The following is a 17,885-nucleotide window of genomic DNA, read 5'->3' as shown; positions in this document are numbered from 1 at the left end:
CCCAGCTTGCACAGGGCTATGGAAACTTAAGCTGCAGCAGCTTTTGCTTCCTTGTTGTCAAGAGGCTTCCCACCATCCTCCTGGAGAGGGAAATGCAGTGAAGCATCCAAAACCACAGCCAGTGGGGTATAGTAAAACCCAAGTTTGCTTGCTGGGTAAGTGATATCTCTAGCAAGGTGGGTGAGGATCTGCTGTCCAAGTCTCTTCTTTCACTACAGGTTTTGATGACTCCTTTGACCGCAACTCCATTTACCGTGGCTCCCTGACCCAGAGAAACCCCAACGGGAAGAACAGGAGAGTGGAGAGGCTCTTTGCGGTATGAACACAGCCACCAATCAGGGTTGCTGGCCTGGAGTCCATGTGGGACCTGCCTCCCTAGGCTTGCACAGTGGGATCTATCCCTCCCCATATTAGCATAGAATCACAGACCTCGTGGACTGCCCATCTCTGGGCATTGGTCTGGTGAAGAGAAGGCACACCTGGGCATCACCCCCTAAGGTGTGGAATGTCACAAGCTTATGGTGAGGGAACAAAACAAGATGTACTTCTTTGAATTCCCACTATCTGTGTGACCTGTGGGATGGGGCAGGTCCTTGCTCCATGAGGTGGTAGCTGGAGGGGACAAGGGATGTACTGGCTTCATCATCTGGTGGGGCTCGTGGTGGCTTTGGCATGGTGATGAGAAGAGGTTTCTCTCTGGTGTCTTGCAGAAGCCTGTGATGACACACCTGTCCTGAGGAGAGGGGGACCCTCCTGCCACCGCATTTCATTGATCACACAAGACCTCCGCACAAAGCCTCACCACTGTCTTCCCAGTGCTTGCTCTTTCTTCTCACATGCCCATCTCTCCCTGAAACCCTGTACAGGAGGGAAGCTGGGAGCCATGGGTAGGAGGTCTTGCTGTGAGCTGCCAGGGAGAGGAGTGAAGCATTGGGGTGCAGACACATGGCCAGAGGCTCTAATGGGAGGATGCAGGCATGAGACCTTGTCTTTGGACAACTCTTTGGTACCAGGTCAACAAAAGGGACCAGGTGCACGCAGAGCAGGAGTGACCTCCTTGGAAAGAGATGCATGTCAGTGTTGCTTTCTGGTATGGGGACTGGGAACAGTGACAAAGCCTTCACTTGACAAAAGCTGTCAGTGCCTGCCCCTATTCTCTCTTAGGTTGATACTGAGCAGGGACAGGAGCTGACAGCACTTACAAGATGCTCTTGGGGTACCCCACATAGAGCAGGGATCCAGGCATTCCTGTGCTGGTCATGACTCTATGGTCCCTTGGAGGATTACTTCCCTTCCCTGAGCAGCAAAGCAGGGTGAGAGCAATGCTGCTTCCCTCACAGCAAGCACTTAGCCAACAGATTTTTGCACAAAGCCTTGCAAACACCTGCTGGGGCTTCTCACCACTGTGCCTGAAGCAGCTGTGATCATCTGGGGATGTGAGTGAGGCAAGACTCAGGCAAGCAGTGTCAAGAAAGGCTGGAGAGCTTGCTGGGGATCAGTTTGTTTTTCCAGCTTCATTATGAGGCTGTATCAGCAAGTTCAGAAGGATTCCAGGAAGCAGAGTGTAAGTACTTCTCTGGAGGCTTTCCCTGCTCTGCAGGCACTTTGTGGATAAGCACTTTTCCTGTCCCTGATGATGAGACTGGAGAACCCACTAGAATCATCCGATCCTTTGAAGGGGCTGTGATGGCTGTGGCAGCCCTGTGCTCCTGCCAAGTGACAGCAACACTGGTAACACCCTCTCCTCCACCCCCAACTTTTTCTTTTCTTCCAACACTTAATTATTCACATTCACTAATCCCAGTGGATGACTACTGGTGGCAGTTTCCCAGCAATGGCTGCTCAGGCCAGGCCATTTTAGGACATTCCTGTGCACCTGAACTAAAACTACTTTAATCATGAGCAGTTAGTGTGAATTTTCTTGCAAGTAACACACACCTTTGGTTTTCATAGTTGTAGAGACTGCAAACTGCCTAGAAATTGGTTCTGCCCAGAGTGGTCTTGTAAGTCCACAGCCTGGGCTTCCCAGATGGAAACAAAAGCAGTTTCTTATTTTAAAATGAAAACTCTCTGGCCTGAAGCTGAAAACAGTAAGTGCAAACCACTGCAGCTGCAGAAACTCTCCCAGACTCTCTGCAGCATTGTCAGGTACACATCTTGCTGCTCATCTAGCCAAGGTGAAAGGGTGGCAGCCCCTTGGCTGGCAGAAGGAAGACCTGCCAAGATCTGGTGCACCCATCCTTCTGGTGTCAGGGTTCAGCCTTCACCCCAGCTGCTGTATCTGGTTTCAGCCATAACTCAAGTCCTTCCATACAACCACTTGGACACTTGATCCCGAGAAAAAGTCCTCTCTGTGAGCCTCAGCAGTGCAAACTAAGGCGTCATTCAGGCTGTAGTCACCCACATTGCTGTCTGCCAGTTTCCTGCTCCATCTGCCTGTGTAGAGATTATATATATGTACACTAAATGATGCAATAAAGCCAATTTTGTGTCCAGAACCCATTCTGCAGTGTGTGTTCTTTCAGCTCATTCAACTAGAGGCTCCTTTCTCTTCTGTCTAAGGTTTAGCCTGTATCTGGGGCTGAACTATAGCAGTTGCTCTGTCACCTGATGACCCCTCTCCAGCAAAGGGGATTAGGAAAAGAAGAGCCACAGAAATGAAAATGTATTTAATGAATTAGTCAAACAGATGCAAATGTCAATACAAAGTATATAAAGTTAATACTCAGACCAGCAAAAGTGCAGCAGTTGCACCCAACAGGAAGGCAGTCCTCAAGGGGAGGAGAAAGAAGAGGGTCAGGGTCAGGAGGAACCTAAGCAGGAGACTGCTGTTTCCTCAGCAAACTTCCCCCTTTATACTGACTGTGCTGCTCATAGTCTGATGGTCTGCAGCACAGAGCTGGTCTAGGATACTCTTCCAGCAAAACCAGGACATCTTCCCACTCTCTCCTCCTACCAGCTGGTGCACTCCTCTCTCTAAAACTGGGCAAATGAGGGCAAATGGGAGCTGAACAAGCAGCACTGAAGCAGAAAAGGGGTAGATGGTAGTGACCAGCATAGCAATACAACTTTTCAGATGCCACAGATGTGATGAGTGTGGGTCAGTGGTACCCAGTGATGAGGCCAGACAGGCAAAAGGGGTTGCACATTGTGGGAATAAGAAGGAGCCGACCCTGAAACAAGCTGCTTCAACTTGCATGGAAACCCAGGTTCCAAACTGTTAGCAGAAGCCACCCAAAACACAAGTCCACATCATTGAAAGGTTGTCCAAAATCTGTATTAAACAATAGCAACAACCCTGGTGAACGGAGAGTGCTGCTGAGCCCAGGGTCTAGGTGCCTTGGTTGCTGAGGTTTTTCTCCTTTCTTCATCAGTTTCCCTTCCTTTGTTGCCCCTCTGCAGCACCTGTCCTGTGTCCCATGCTGCTCCCATGACCATCCCTCAACGCTGGCCATGTTTGGGCATCAGAGCCAACCATGGCATGATATGAAGATCTCTCCCAGGGCAATGCCAGCCCTATCTGGGGATGACAGAGAATTTACTCCTGCCTATACTCCCACCAATGATGGTGTCTTCACCATCTTGCCAATAGAGGGGTGTCCCTGTTTCAGAACATCTCTAGACCCAGTAATTCCAATTTTGCCTGGTTGACTTGTGTTTGGACACTGACCAGCCCTCCACTCTGGGGACCAGAGCTGGCTCCTTCAGCAGAGCAGACATCATTACATCTTACCTGGAGGTAGTTTAACCCATTTGAAATAGGAGGTTTGAAGCCCTCATGATGCAGGGAAAAGCCCTCTCCTGCCAGCCCTTATGTCCCAGCAGTCACCTTCCCCTCTTCTCTATATTTAATTTTCTGATTTCCTTAAAAGCAATTTATCTAGGGGGAGAGTGGACAGGGTGGCACCCAGTGTAACCCCTGCAGTGGAGTGAGGTCATGGTATCAAGAACCTAGCATTCAAGGCAGCATCACCCACCAACCCCGCACAGGGGGCACTGGGAGAGGTGCTCCCCATGGGTGGGATGATGGAGCAGAAAACTTCCCCTTGGCCAAAGTAACACGGACTCGAGGACAGGGATTAACATATATTCCCAAGATACTTGTCTCGGCCAGCGGGAGATAAAAAGCTGGTCCCTTCTGAGTCATGAAAATCCCTCTGCTGATTTGATGAGCGGGGCCGGCGGGGAGGGGAGATGCCCCAGCTCGATCCCTGCTGGGGCTCGTCTCTGACATCAGCACGAAACTGGCCATAAAAACAGCAACCGGAGGGGACTCCTGCTCAGACGACGTCTGCTCGGCTCAGCGGGACGCAGCCGAGCATCTCGCCTCGCCACGCCACGGTAAGTGCCGCCCCGGCGCAGGGCAGCCACGCTTTTCTCTCCCTCTCATGATGCTTCTGTTGCTGGACGGTTTCCCAAGCGCTGCTTTGCCTCTGTGTCCTTGGAGTTTTCAAAAGGGGGTGGCAAAAAGTCCGTGCCAGCAGCAAACCTGAGCTTTCAGGAGCCCAAACTGCCTCCTGCCCACCACGATGCCGACTCCTCCCTTGCAGAAAGTCCTTGGAAATAAAACTGCTGCTGCGTCCCTGCCGTGTCCTGCTTAACCCAGCTTTCCCACCTCTGCCCCTTGCCCTGCTTCCTCCTTGCAGGTGGCTGCAGGGCTCAGCCTGCCCTGCATGGTCCCACTCACCATCTCGGTGCCTTAAAGCATGTAACAGAGTGCTTCTGGGTTATCATTTCAGCAGTTGGGTCCAGGGGTGGGTGCCAAGAGTGCAGAAATGGATGTGGTCCATCTGTCACCCAGCAGCAAAATTCATTTGTACCACCAGCCTTTGCTTGGTGCTGCCAGCCCTGCATTTTGGTGCTGGCCCCATTCCCCATCTCCTGGGCTATGGGGTCCCATGGGCACAGCAGGGGTCCCAGAAAAAAAGAGTGATTCCAGGCCTGGCCTAAGGCACTAGGATAGAACAAAAATTGGTTTAATGAATGTGAGGTTTGTTCAGTTCATGCTGGCAATGGATATTTTCCCCAGAGGCATCAGCACCAGCAAACCCCCTAGGTTTTGAACAAGCTGCCCTGAGCCCTTTGCATCACAGCTGGCCCAGGGATGCTGTGATAGAAACAGCAACCCCATGGCACCAGCAGTATAGTTGCCTCATCGCCTCCATCACAGCCTTCACCTCCCGATGTGGGGTTCACCCTATCAACGTGCAACCAAGCAGGATATCTCTGTGACAGCCAACCCCCTTCACTCCCACAGCAGGGTCGGAGTCCAGCATCTTTGTGGCACCAGCAGGAAGTATCGAGGGCCCAGAAGCTTTGGGGACAAGCCACCATAACCAGAGAGCACCGGGGATGAAGCTGGGGGCTGCCTGCCTCCTGTGCCTGCTGCTCGCCTGCCTGACCTTGCCCATCGCCCAGTGCCGCATCCGTGAGCGCTCCATGGAAATCAGGAGTAAGGACAGCAGGAGTAAGGGACTCCCCCAACAGCCACCCCCCTGCCTCCAGCCCCTTCTACCTCCTCCAATTCAACTGCATTTGTGGGGCAAGGGTGGGGGGCTCGCTATCCAGAAATTTGTTTTGAAACAGCCTTTGCAACAGCTTTTATTCCCCTCAACCCCCTTTCCTGCTCCCCTGGCATTCATGGGGGACATCCCACCTGTGGGTGCAACTTTCTGTCCCTCCTCCATGCCCCCTCCCTCCCCCCCATCACCCCCTGACAGTTCTTCCTCCTTTGCCTTGCAGATCCGGAGATCGACCCTTCCTGGTACACAGGACGTGGGATTAGGCCTGTGGGGCGGTTTGGGCGGCGGCAAGCCCTGGGTGAGGGCCCCCATCCTGGGGGGGCCAGCTGGAGGCAAGCCTGTGCTCCCCACCACCCGCACCCCCAACCCCCCTGGGAGCAGCAGAGCCCCTGAGCTGAAGCCAACAATAAAAGCTCTTCTCTCCTCTTATCCTTGTGTCCAAGCTTCTATGCTCAAAACATGGTGTGAGGGGGTGTGAGGGGGTGCAGGGTAGGGGGTGGCGCCCTGAAAATTTCTGGTCTTGCCACGGTTTTATCATAGAATCATAGAATTGTTTTAGTTGGAAAAGACCTCTAAGATCACTGAGTCCAATCATCAACCCAACATCACCATGGCCACTAAACCATGGCTCAAAGCACCATGTTCACACATTTCTTGCAGGGACAGGGATTCCACCAGCTTCCTGAGCAGCCTGTTCCAGTGCCTGACCAATGCCTGCTCTGGCAACACGTGCAGTGCAAGACATAGCATGTTTGTCACCCCCACATCCCAAATAACACCATAAAAACAAGTCCCAGAGGGTGCTCTTTCCCAGGTCCATCCCCTGGACATCCCGCAGTATGCTGGCACCCGTGGGTGACCCTGACACCTTCATTTCCATGATTTCAGAGACAACCATGGTGTTCAGAAACGTGGTGGTCAGAAACAGCGACCCCATTTCCATGGCCCAGCTCAGAAACACTCAAGGAGTATGCAGGGCCCTGCATGTCCCCAAATGTTCCTTCATGAGCTGTCCCCCAAAATCGGATCAGTTTACCCTCCTAAAGGGTGAAAGGGGGCAACAGAAAAGGGTGACCCTCAGCATCCCTGTCTGCAACTTCTGGCCCAGGATTGAGGATCTAGGTCTGTTTGGAGAAGGAAGAGTTAATCCTGAGAGGGGAGTGGTCAAACTGGGGGATAAGTGGCAGTTAACACCCATGTCTCTACTGTACCAACTGGGGATTTAAGCAAGAGGAAGCAGTGAGCCTGCCTTATTGCTGAGAAGGACCTGCTGTTTGGCTCCAGGATAGCTCAGCTCTGGGGAAGCATCACAGGTGTGTGTTCCCAGCTGGTGTGGGGTGCTGGGGGTCCCCAGGAGGAATTTGACCTGACAGACCTAGGCAAAGGGTGCTGTGGTCCCCTTCTGTCCATGGGGAACATCTTCAAAGGTCTGCTGCCTTGTGGCCAAGCTCAGCCTGGCCAAGCCTCTATGCATGAGCTGGCATCACCATCAGGACATGCCCCAAAACCTCAGGACTTTTGTTGTCCTGCAGATGGGGTGAGGGGTGCTGATCTTTGCCTGTAGCTGTGCCAGTGCTGCCAACTCTTCCAGAAAGGGCATGGTATTCCTTGAGCCTGACAGCCCTTGGGTTTGCTGGGTACCAGAATGCTTTTGGAGAGAGCCCAGGTGCTTCAGTTTTTCGCTCCTCTTCCAGCCAAGGCACGTTCCTACAGCGTAACTCACAATGGGCAAAAGGGAGGATTTGCAAGGCATGGGCTACTGCAGTACTCAGCATCTACTTTGGAGCTGCTCTGCCCCCAAACCTAGCTGTTGCTTCAGGAAGAAATCAGTAATTTCCCCTGAGGATGGGCTATGACTCTTGTAATGGGTTGGGTGGGGGCTGGGGGGTTAGGCAGAAACACTTCTGGCCTCTGCCACCTCCAAGACCACTTCATGTGGTCTTCATCTGCTGATTGATATCCAAGTCAGGAAGAAAACAACCATCACCTTTAGGACAGTTTCTTTATTTGCAGCCTGGGCATAAAGCCACTAGTATGCACCTGCTTCATTCTAGAAAGTCAAACCCCCTCTTTTCAGATGGGAAGGGACCCAGAGGAGGTGACATGAAGCTGGGGCAGGGGGTTGTCAACAGTCAGGTGGCGGTGGGTGCTGGCTAGTCATGCTCCTCTCTGGAAGTGGAAAGCTGGTGAAAGAAACTCCCATGCTTTACATCTTAGATGAAGCCAGTGCTGGAGGGTTGAAGAGACCCTGTGCCCCCAGGATGATCTCTGACCTTGGTCCAGGGGGGACAGTGGTCAGGCTGAGCTGCCCCTGTGCTTCTGTGTCCCCCCTGCTTTGTTATTACTCCTCTTGGAGACTTCATTCAGCCACTGCTGCCCATCCTCAAAGCTGGCAGCACCTTGTCCTTGTCCCATTCTGCCCCAGGTCAACTGTTGACTTCCCAGATGGGGTGGATGCCTTCTTCTGTTCCAGTTTCAACAGCTCTAAGGCTAGGAAGAAACACAAAGAAAGAAAGGGCTCATTTCCCCTGCTGATGGGGTGGGATGTGTTGGCTGCCCTATTCCACCCCAGAGGAACCAGTGACGGCCACTGGTACTGTAATCATGGTAGATCTGTACTGAGCAGCCATGCTGGAGACACCATTAAACCCAGACTGGATACCAAAGCAAATGACTTTTTTTGCTTTGGGAAAAGGCCTGAAATTCATCTCTGATGTTGGAGCATTCTGTCTATCCTTCTGCCCCAAGAGATGTGGTATGTGTTGCAGAAACTATATACTGCTGTGGCTGTGACCCTTGCAGCTGCCAAGCGACACAAGCTGGACCAGCTGGGAAGATCTTAGTGGCAAGCATGAGCAGAGAAGGTCACTTCAGCATGGGAGAAGGCACTTAAAGCCTTGATGCAGAATTTGGGGCCTATGGTTCACCTGCCTGTGCTTTTACATAGAGCTATCACACAACTCACCTACAGCCATAAAGATCTCATTAACTTGGTGGTTGGATTTTGCAGATGTCTCCATGAACAAGAGGCCTTTGGTCCTTGCAAACTCTTCCCCCTCCTAGGCAGAGACAAAAAGTTATTCCTCCAAGCACTGCTGGAGCTGCTTGTTTAGTTACAGTGGCATTTCACGGCAGGTCAATAATGATACAAGGACTTTAGAGACGTCTGAAAAGCTTTTAAACTTCCACCTTCACAGTGAATCTCTCAGTGATTGCTGGTGAGAATGATGAGGGAGCCTGGGAGCTCAGCACAGGCATCTCACCTCAGTGGTGACTTCTCGCTCATCAGCAAGGTCAGTCTTGTTGCCTACCAAAGCAATGACAATTTCATCAGGAAGGAATTCCTTTTCCAGCTCCCTCAGCCACAGCTTTGCTCTGTTGAGTGTTTCCTGGAGAGATAGAGAAAAACACCCAGTAATCTGTTTTTCATTTAATCCTTTTGTCTCGGGCATAGCAAAGCTGGACAGGTGACACCAAGCCAAAGTTTGTAGAAGAGATGTGGTGGTGAGGCTTTGATTGTCCTCTTGGGGGAACAAGTCACTGGCCCCTCAAACAACTTCAGGGATAAATCAGCCTTAGAAGGGATGCACCCTTTCTGCATAGCAACCCAAACTGTCCCTGGGGGAGTGGCATGGTCCTGTATGGGCAGGGACAGCTCCTGGCACCTCCCAGGTGGTGCTCATGTATTGCTTTCTGCTCTATCAAGGACTAGAATCATCATCTGGACACCTCTGCCCAGCTTCTGCAGCATGGTATAGTTTTGGCACAAATGGGATCAGCATCCCGAGTCTTACCTTGTTAGAGATGTCATAGATGAGGAGAGCAGCATGGGCACCCCGGTAGTAGAGGTGGCAGACACTCTGGTACTTCTCCTGGCCTGCTGTGTCCCAGATCTCAAACTTGACAGTGGCTGTTTCCAGGTCAAGCTTCTGTGTGAAGAAGGAACCTGCCAGCAAAATGCAGGGGGCACATTTGCTTGCAGCAAAAGCAGAGGGCTCAGATCTGCTGCCATGAGGTCAAACCCACCCTGAGGGCTGGTAGCAATGCTCTAATGCACAGAACAGGGGTAGGTTTCTTGTACATAAGCACCAATACCGTTGATAGGATGGCATGCTGCAAGGCAGGGCAGCCTCTGGCAGGTTTGGAGCACTTTCTAGCAACATATTTGGGTGGATGCACACCAGTTTTGAAGTTAGACAGCTCTGAGCTTTGCAGAATAGCCCCTGTATAGAGAGCCACCTCCACTTTACTAGTGGGTCAGACCTGAGAGAGCTAAGAATAGGAATATCCACTGAAAGGGGCATCCACCAGAGGCAAGCCACTATCCCTGCTCCCAGGGAGCAGATAGCTGTCTGTGGACCAACCAGAACCAAGGCAGAAGGACAAGGAAGCATCTCCATGGCACCTCATTCTCTTTCACCAGCTATCTCTTCATGCAAGAATATAACCTCTGTGCCTGCTGTGCCTTCTTAGGACAAAACCCAGACACATCATGTAAAATTAGCATCTATAACATTTAGGAGTTGTAGGAAGCTGTGATGATGCAAACATCTAAGGGAAGCAGCTTGATCCCAGTGGACATGTTGGCCCAAGGGAGGTTAAAGAAGGAGTAAAGCTCTCACAGATGTCCAGGTGATTTTCATCAAAGTGAACATGCACATGGCCTGCCCTCAGATGTGGGTTATTCATTATAGCTTGTCAGGACACAACATGCAGGGGCCTTGGAGCAGAGCACTGGATTTGCAGCCTGGCCAGGGTGTGGGAAGGTTCTCTTGTCTCTACAGGCAAGCTAGAGGAATGAGATGCTGCTGCAAGCTGGTCATCAAGTAGTGCTGAGGGTGGGTGGTTCTGTTGTAGCTGGCCATCATCTCCTGGGCTATACTGCCCACCTGCACCCCAGCCAGAAGCTCCTTGCTCCTGTGGGACATTGAGACCCGGGAAGCACATGTACAGAGCAGTCTCCTGAAGTGTCTGAACAGCTGTAAACCTGCACAGTACCAAGCATGCATGGAGCAGGTGGGACCACACAGTTTGGACCCCAGGTTTCATCCGTTTTACTGCTCATCTGCCTCCAAAAAGCAGAGCCAAGCCAAACAGCAATGGACAAGCACAGAACATGTTTTAAAGTGGGCCTATGCTACTGCAGGATATACCAACCTGTTCTCCAGCATCCCACCCCACTGCAAGGTAGGGCATCAAGTCTGGTCTCTTGTCCAGAGCCAACAAGCTATGGAAGCTACTCACTTACATCCCACAGTCGGCAGTGACTCCTTGAAATCATTCTTCACATATCGATAGGCCAGGCTTGACTTTCCCACTGATGTGCTCCCTAGTAGAACCACCTTGTAGGTGTAGGTGGGATGAATCTCCTCCAGGGAGGTGCCTGGCATTGCTTTCTGTGCCACGTCCTGCAAGAAAGTAATGCTTTTCAAAACATGTCTGCAGTGACCCCAACTCTATCAGCTGGGCCTCCTGCTTCAACTCCTGATCAGTGGCACTGGGGCAGGTGCAGTTTAAGCTCAAAATAGGCTTGAACAAGACCATTAATATCCTGAATCAAATGCAATATATAAATCATCTGCCATTGTCAGTTATAAGAGAGGGTGGGGATCTTTAGGAATAAATTTGATGCAAGAGGCCTTTTTGAATGTGAACAGGGAGATTGGATTGGGTGCATCTCGTTTAAAGAGAGGACATACTGGAAAAAAGTTAATGACAGAGGAACAACAGTTATGGGTGTGCCTTGCTCTTGAGCATGCCTCCTTTTCTGAAGTCCTGGTGAAGAGCTTAGGCTGGTGGTTTACATTTATTTTGAGTCTTGGTTAGAAGTTGTACCAGGAGAGCTTAACTTGGGCTGGACATTAAGTCAGGCATGAAGGTGATGCTGCGACTAGCTTGATAAGGACAGTGCCCAGGTAATGGCTGGGCACCTCAAAAGCTAATGGCTTTTGTGGCAGCAACACGTCAAGTCAACATTTTGCTTGGCAGGGTGAAAAAGCAGGAGTGAGAGGACGTGATTCAACTACCCTTGAAGACAGCAGCACACAAAGCAGACAGCACATGCTCCTCCACCCTGGATTAAGAAACCGTGGGCAGACCAAGCCAATGAAGTCTCAAGCCCTCGTGGCCATTGCACCACAGAGTGACTCTGCATCACCCCGGGTGGAGCTGTGCTGCATGGTGACTTGGGACTGTGGGAGAGCATGGCCCAAAATAACAGTGGTCACCTCACATCTGATTCGAAGAGAGCCACTGCAGAGCATTGGCCATACTCTGCAAAGAGGGGGTTGGTATGAGTCTTCCTGAATGGCACATTTCCTCTTTTCCAAGCCTTGAGCCCAAGGGAGTGATAGTTCCTTGCTGCCAGCAGGAGCTGTCAGCAGAGGACGGTGAATAACACTGTCTTGCAGCTAACCAAAGCTTTGTCCTGGCTCCTCCTTTCGGAGCCACTCCTCTAAAGTGTCTCAGTTCACATGGAGAGCTATGCAGGAGAGAGGGAGGTTCGTGAAAAGCCTGAAGATGAAGTGTAATAGGATGTTGAAATGAGCAGAAGTGGTGCATGAGATGATCTTGCATGCACTCATTCCACCTTGCACGCAGGAGCAAGGGGGAAATATGCCAGAATCAGTCCCATAACTGCTGTGTGCAATGGTGAGATGTGCCTTTATATATAGATCTAATCTTCTAACACCCAAAAGGAAGCAGATAAGGATTCTGAAATGTTTGTGTCCTGCTGCTGCTGCTCCCTGCCTGTGTGTCCTGACCCTCGTGCTGGTCTTGCTTGCCAGATGAAGAGCCTCCCACACCAGGGTGAAGGTTGCTGATGTGAGGTGCTTTTGAAGACAGCCTTGGTCAGCCAGAGCACAGGCGCCTGCAAGGCTTATAATGAAGATTTGATGCAATTACTCAAATTTCTACCTGGAGCTTGCAGGAGTTTGCAGTGCAGACCTTGCAGGTGAGCAAGAAGTGTTTCTTACAAAGACATAAATGTGGTTCCCAGCCCAGGAAGCTGCAGCGCCCTCATCTAACAAAAGCTGGTTGTTTCTGCTCATCCCACATCTCCTCTGTTTTGTCTGTCTTTCCCCTACAATCTGGCAGGCTCCAAACCTTTAATTCTTCTCTCTTCCCTGAGCTTGTTATCAAAATATGTTGCCATTAAGAGTGATCCTTGTCGCTGGCTGAACCTGGGTTGTGGGGTTTTTTATGTTCCCTGAGATGGGCTTTCATGGCCTTGAAACATAGGGGTAAAGTCTTCTTCACCAGCTCACACAGCCTTGAGAGGAAAAGCAGGATCACAGTTTGTGCAGGACAGCTAGTTAAGGGTGGGTTATATTATCTTTTAATCAGGAAAAAAGATAAACAATACAGCATAAGGCTGTGCTCCATTTGGTATTGTTTATATACATCTGCCTTTTGGTGGACCTGGAAATAAGATTACTATATTTTCTGGGCAGTTAAGTTAGCTACCATAGATGATAAAACATAAAACTCTTCAGAGAATTAAGAAGCTGCCGGCAGGGGGGAGGGTGTACAAACCCAAACCAAACAAACAAAAACAAACAGACAAAAAACCCCAACACAACAAACCAAGATTTTATCTCCTAAATTCAGTTTCTCATTATATCACCCTGATGCTCTCTGTTTAACCCTAGAAGGCAGTATTGACCCTGGAACAAAGCTCACTTGAGAATTACTGTAATGATAGAAATGTCCTTGCAAACTTTTCATGCTGGCAAGCACCTGTTAGAGACAGGAAGTTTTGCCAAAGCTCATTTAAAACATTTCTTTTCCATGTTAAAAGGCAGAAGGTGAGTCTCTCTTTTGACCTGAGGAGAATGACAAGGGTGCAAAACAAGTGCCTTTATTCTGGTTCAATGGAAAATACTGCTTTCTTTGCCCTTTTTCTTGCTGAGAAGGAAATGTACAGAGTAAAACCCTGTGCTCACTGGGTAGTGAGCAATGAGAAAATTGCTCCAAACATCTCACATGTCTGACAGTCACCCTTCTGTGGCTGCCTCTTGCTCTGGGGAAGAGCCTTTTGGTGGTGAGACTCAACTTAGGGTTACAGCCAGTTCCACAAATCCGGGATGCTGCTCTGACTCCAGGTGTGGATAACGGTGCTGCTGCCTCACAGCAAGCATCGTCCCTGTTCTTTCAGCCTGGGCTGCCAATGAAACAGAAACTCCTTTTTCAACTGCAAACCTCCCTGAGCTGACTGAGTCTATCCAGGAGAAACATTTAAAGCAGCTTTCCTGCTGGTTTCTGTGAGTTAAGCCCCAGCAGACTGCACCTGCATGCCAGAAAGCTTTTGTCAGTGTAACTGGAATAAGTTTTGATTTATTGCACTGCACACTTGAAACTCTGAAGCAGTCACCAACACTTCTGTGCAAAATGGCTTTAGCGGATTTTCCCACGCAGGCTTTCAACAGCTGAGATGTAACCTGAACTGGAACTGCCTATGTGCTGCATTTCAGACCTTTATAGTTTGATCCTGGTAAAGAATAACTCAGCAATTTAGGGAGCAGCCTGAGGAACAGCTGAGGTGCTATGAGTCCTGTCCTTGTACCCAGAGGCCACACTGAGGGGCAAGGAAAACTGAACATGCTCAGATTTGATATAGAATAGAATAGACCAGGTTGGGAGAGACCTTCAAGATCATTGTGTCCAACCCATCAACCAATCCAACCCACCTAAACAACTAACCCATGGCACCAAGCACCCCATCAAGTCTCCTCCGGAACACCTCCAATGATGACGACTCCACCACCTCCCCAGGCAGCCCATTCCAATGGGCAATCACTCTCTCTGTATAGAACTTCCTCCTAAGATCCAGCCTAAACCTCCCCTGGTGCAGCCTGAGACTGTGTCCTCTTGTTCTGGTACTGGCTGCCTGGGATATAAAGAGCTGGCAATTAGTCCAGACAAGCATTTCTCTTTAGTCAAAGGTAAAAATCCTGATGGTGGATTTAGATTCCAGACACAGCTTCATATTTTGTCACAGCTGTGTCTAGCAGCAGATATTTGGGGCAGGCTTGCCTGTTCTTACACTTACCTAGAAGGTGAGTACAGAAATGTTCACAACGTAGATTATTTCTCACTTCCTAATGGAGGATTAAGCATTGCTGCACCCAGGAAATTGCGTTCTCAGCCAGACACTCTCATCTCGATGTCTTCTCTCTCCTTCCCATGGGAAATGGGTGGGTATGCAGATGCAGTTCCAGTCAGCATTAACCAGCTTCCCTTACAGAGCCCACTGGCTTAATGTAAATCAACTTGAAGGTAATCTGTTCGGTGGGTATGGCAGCAGCGCCAGATCAGTGATGTTGCACTTGAACCGCCTGCCCTCACTGTTTCCAAGAAGGAACCTGACAAATCTGTTTATGAGGGTGACTCAGTTGTTTATAATTAGCCTGAAAGTGGACTTTATCTAAGGAGCATCCTTTCAAACCCATTTTTTATGGGCATAAACCCTAGTAATAAAATACAGAAACACGAAGTGGTGGAGTAGATACTTGGGCCGGACTGCAATAGCAAGAGCTTGACTTTCACTACTTAGTAAATTAATATCTCTGCAGTATTTTTAACCTGGGGAGGGAGTATCTTGGCATATTTATTGCAAGGGGATAAGACTTTATTTCCACAGGGAAACATTCAAAAAATAATTAAAACACAAAACAAAACAAAAACCCAACACATACCTTTGGAGATGGAGCTACTGAGAAATGTCTTTTAAGACCCTATCCAACTTCTTGTGAAATTAACAATGTTTAAGTCTAATGATGTCTAACTGATATCTAATCTATTCTAAATCATGAGTTCTCAGAAGATCCCAAAACCATTACAGTCATTTGCTGAGTTTCTGCAGGGGTGCAGCAGCAAACAAGAACCACAAACAATCAGCTCCTTGGAGGCAAAAATATCAGGACTCTGATGCCACCCCTGTAAGTCTGCAATATTTAGTGCTGCAATTCCTGGACACAATGCTTTTAAGGTGGTCACACCTCCTCCCCAGTTAATCATCTACTTCCCCAATTAACGTCAAGTATTCCTCTCAAAGCATTCCTCAGCTTTTGGGTGCCTCCTCCTACCTGCTAAAGCTCTCATAGTGCTGGTGTAGGAGCATGGCCATTTGGAAAGTTCACTTAAACCAAAGTTAACAGGGGATATGAAAATCCTAACTGAAAGACTTCCTGTGCACGCAGCATTAGTTTTACATAGTGCTGATTTCTGGATGCAATCAGCCCTCCTCTAAGCTAAGGAAAACAGAATAAGGGTCATTAACTATGCAGCCGTTCTGGGTTGAGGAAATAAGGCAGCAATAAATGAAGTCTTCCCTGGGCTGTGGGTAAGACTGAGAGCTCTGCAGGTGAGACTGAGCTCACTGTGGGTGAGGCCTTCAGAGCAGTACTTTAGCTTTTTGAGAGGATGAGCACAGGGCAGAGGGCTGCCGAAGTCTTCCTAAAATTTCTTCCCTTGGCTAAGGAGCCACTGGAGATGGTCCTGCCCTCCCTGGTGGCTGCTGCTGTGTGGCTTTGACGCTGGGTTGCTTCCCGGTGGGAGACCCAGGGTGCCAGGGAACTCATCTGGGAAAGATATCTTGGAGATAATGCGTCCCGGCTGGGATCTGCCCTACGGGAAGTCCCCCCAGCGGATGATGTCTTTACCTTCCTGAAGCCTTGCTCTCCTTTAGGTGCTTCGGTTTGCAGTGTCAGGTCGACAGCCCCGTTCAGCTGCCTGAGCCTCTCTGTGCAGGAGGCAGATAAAGTGAAACCGCCAAGCAGCTCCCAGGGAGCGGTGTCAAAGGTAAGAGGCAATTTGAGATCAGTGAACCTTAGACTTGCCAGCAAGCCAGGTAAGGCGGGACCCTGGGCTGCTGTCACAGTGAGCAGGCTGATGGCTGTGCTTCCCACACCCCCCATCTATTTATCCATCCATCTCTCTGACCCCACTTATCATCCTGGGATTTGACAGTAGGTGAATGGATGAATGGATGGGTGAGTTTTTCTCCATGCCTTGGGGTCTGAGAGACATGGGAAGCAAAAGCAGCCTGCACATCACTGCAGGGGGTTGAGGACAGGGGGTGAGCTGAGTACAGGGCCAGCTTGAGCCACAATGTGCCAGGAATCTGGCCTTCTCTGGGTTTTTATAATATGGCAAAATTTGCTGACACATGTTAGACCTGGCTTTGGTCTTGTGCCAGGGTACAGGCTCTGATAACGTAGGCTGAAATGATTTGTTTTCAGAAGCAAGGCTGGTTTACCAGCTGGCAGCAGACAGCACACCTGCCTCTCTTACAGAGCAGTTCAGCAAACAGCTGGGAAGGTGCAAAGCCAGCAGAAACACAGCACTCAGGCTTTTACTGCCTCTTAACTGAAGTAATAGCTAGCTACCACAGGCAGCTGGGGCTTGGTGCTTTAGTGAAGGCTGCTTTGACAAAACTCATCTTGAGAGAGAAATCACAGCATGTTAATGCATTGGGATAAGAAGTGCGGAAGTGAGAATAAGAGGATCTGATAATTACAAAAACTGTCTTCATTTAGATTTTTATTTCTGTCACTCATCTTGTCATAGGCAGTGTCTTTCCTTCAAACAACAGCTCCTAAAGTTTCCTGGAAGTGAAACAAGCTTATAAAATCTAGTCCTAATAGTTACAGGGAGCAGGGTGAAAGAACATCATCCCAGGTTTGAAAAGCATGTCTTGTGACTCCCAAGGCCTGGCTGCTGCAGCTCCATTACTTCCCGTTTCTAAGATGTGATGCCATGTACAGACACCCAAGAGTTGCATAGATGTTGTACTGGAGCAGTGTCCCTGTCAAATGGAACCACTGTGAGAAGTGTCAGTCTGAGAGCCAAGTAAAAGTGATTCCTTTTGTTTGGGAGTATGTCCATGCACAGATTTGCACCATTGAAGCAAAACTGTCTGGAGTACACCCATGTATGTTTCCAGTCTGAGGGCAGATCTCATCTTCCATGTAGGTTGGTTGGTTGGTTGGTTGGTTGGTTGGTTGGTTGGTTGGTTGGTTGGTTGGTTGGTTTCCAGAAGAAAGGAAAGCATTACTTTCCCAGGTGCCTTCCTGTCAGTTCTGCAGAAGCTAGAACAGGATTTGTGGAACCTCTGAACATGATTCCTAACAACCCTAAAATTCCAAATTGGCTGAGGCTGATATAATTTTTTCAACATAGAAGCAGTTTGTGTGCTTCTATCCCCCATAATTTGTTTCACAAGGTGCTGTGATGTGGACTGAGGTGACTCAAAACCTTATCTTTTTTTCAGGGTTTTGGCTAGATCAGTTCTTCAGTGGGAGTCTGTGAACAGTTGCACTGGCACAGCAGAGGGATGAAAAGGTGTTTCAGGATTTAGAA

At 49.6% G+C, this 17,885-nt stretch overlaps 2 protein-coding genes across 9 annotated transcripts in view; one reads left to right on the top strand and one right to left on the bottom strand.

Moving 5' to 3' along the window:
* Positions 1–1,210, top strand: part of MLPH (melanophilin) — a 30,266-nt gene extending 29,056 nt beyond the window's left edge. For all 8 annotated transcript variants that reach the window (XM_054171984.1, XM_054172010.1, XM_009900831.2 and 5 more), the window contains 2 exons: positions 219–316; positions 711–1,210. In XM_054171984.1, the coding sequence (XP_054027959.1) occupies positions 219–316; positions 711–737 (125 nt within the window). In that variant the 3' untranslated portion in view covers positions 738–1,210. The remainder of the gene's footprint in view (positions 1–218; positions 317–710) is intronic.
* A 6,620-nt stretch (positions 1,211–7,830) lies between these two features.
* On the bottom strand, positions 7,831–16,441 carry RAB17 (RAB17, member RAS oncogene family). Its single transcript, XM_009900841.2, has 6 exons — positions 16,187–16,441; positions 10,771–10,930; positions 9,317–9,468; positions 8,786–8,911; positions 8,488–8,581; positions 7,831–8,012 (listed from the first exon to the last, which is right to left on the bottom strand). The coding sequence occupies exons 1-6, from the start codon at positions 16,439–16,441 to the stop codon at positions 7,906–7,908; spliced, it is 894 nt and encodes a 297-aa protein (XP_009899143.2). The 3' UTR covers positions 7,831–7,905.
* Positions 16,442–17,885: the final 1,444 nt, after the last annotated feature.

The sequence above is a fragment of the Dryobates pubescens genome, chromosome 2, assembly GCF_014839835.1.
Source record: "Dryobates pubescens isolate bDryPub1 chromosome 2, bDryPub1.pri, whole genome shotgun sequence".
Lineage (NCBI taxonomy): Eukaryota > Metazoa > Chordata > Aves > Piciformes > Picidae > Dryobates > Dryobates pubescens.
This window is presented reverse-complemented; position numbering and strand designations above follow the sequence as displayed.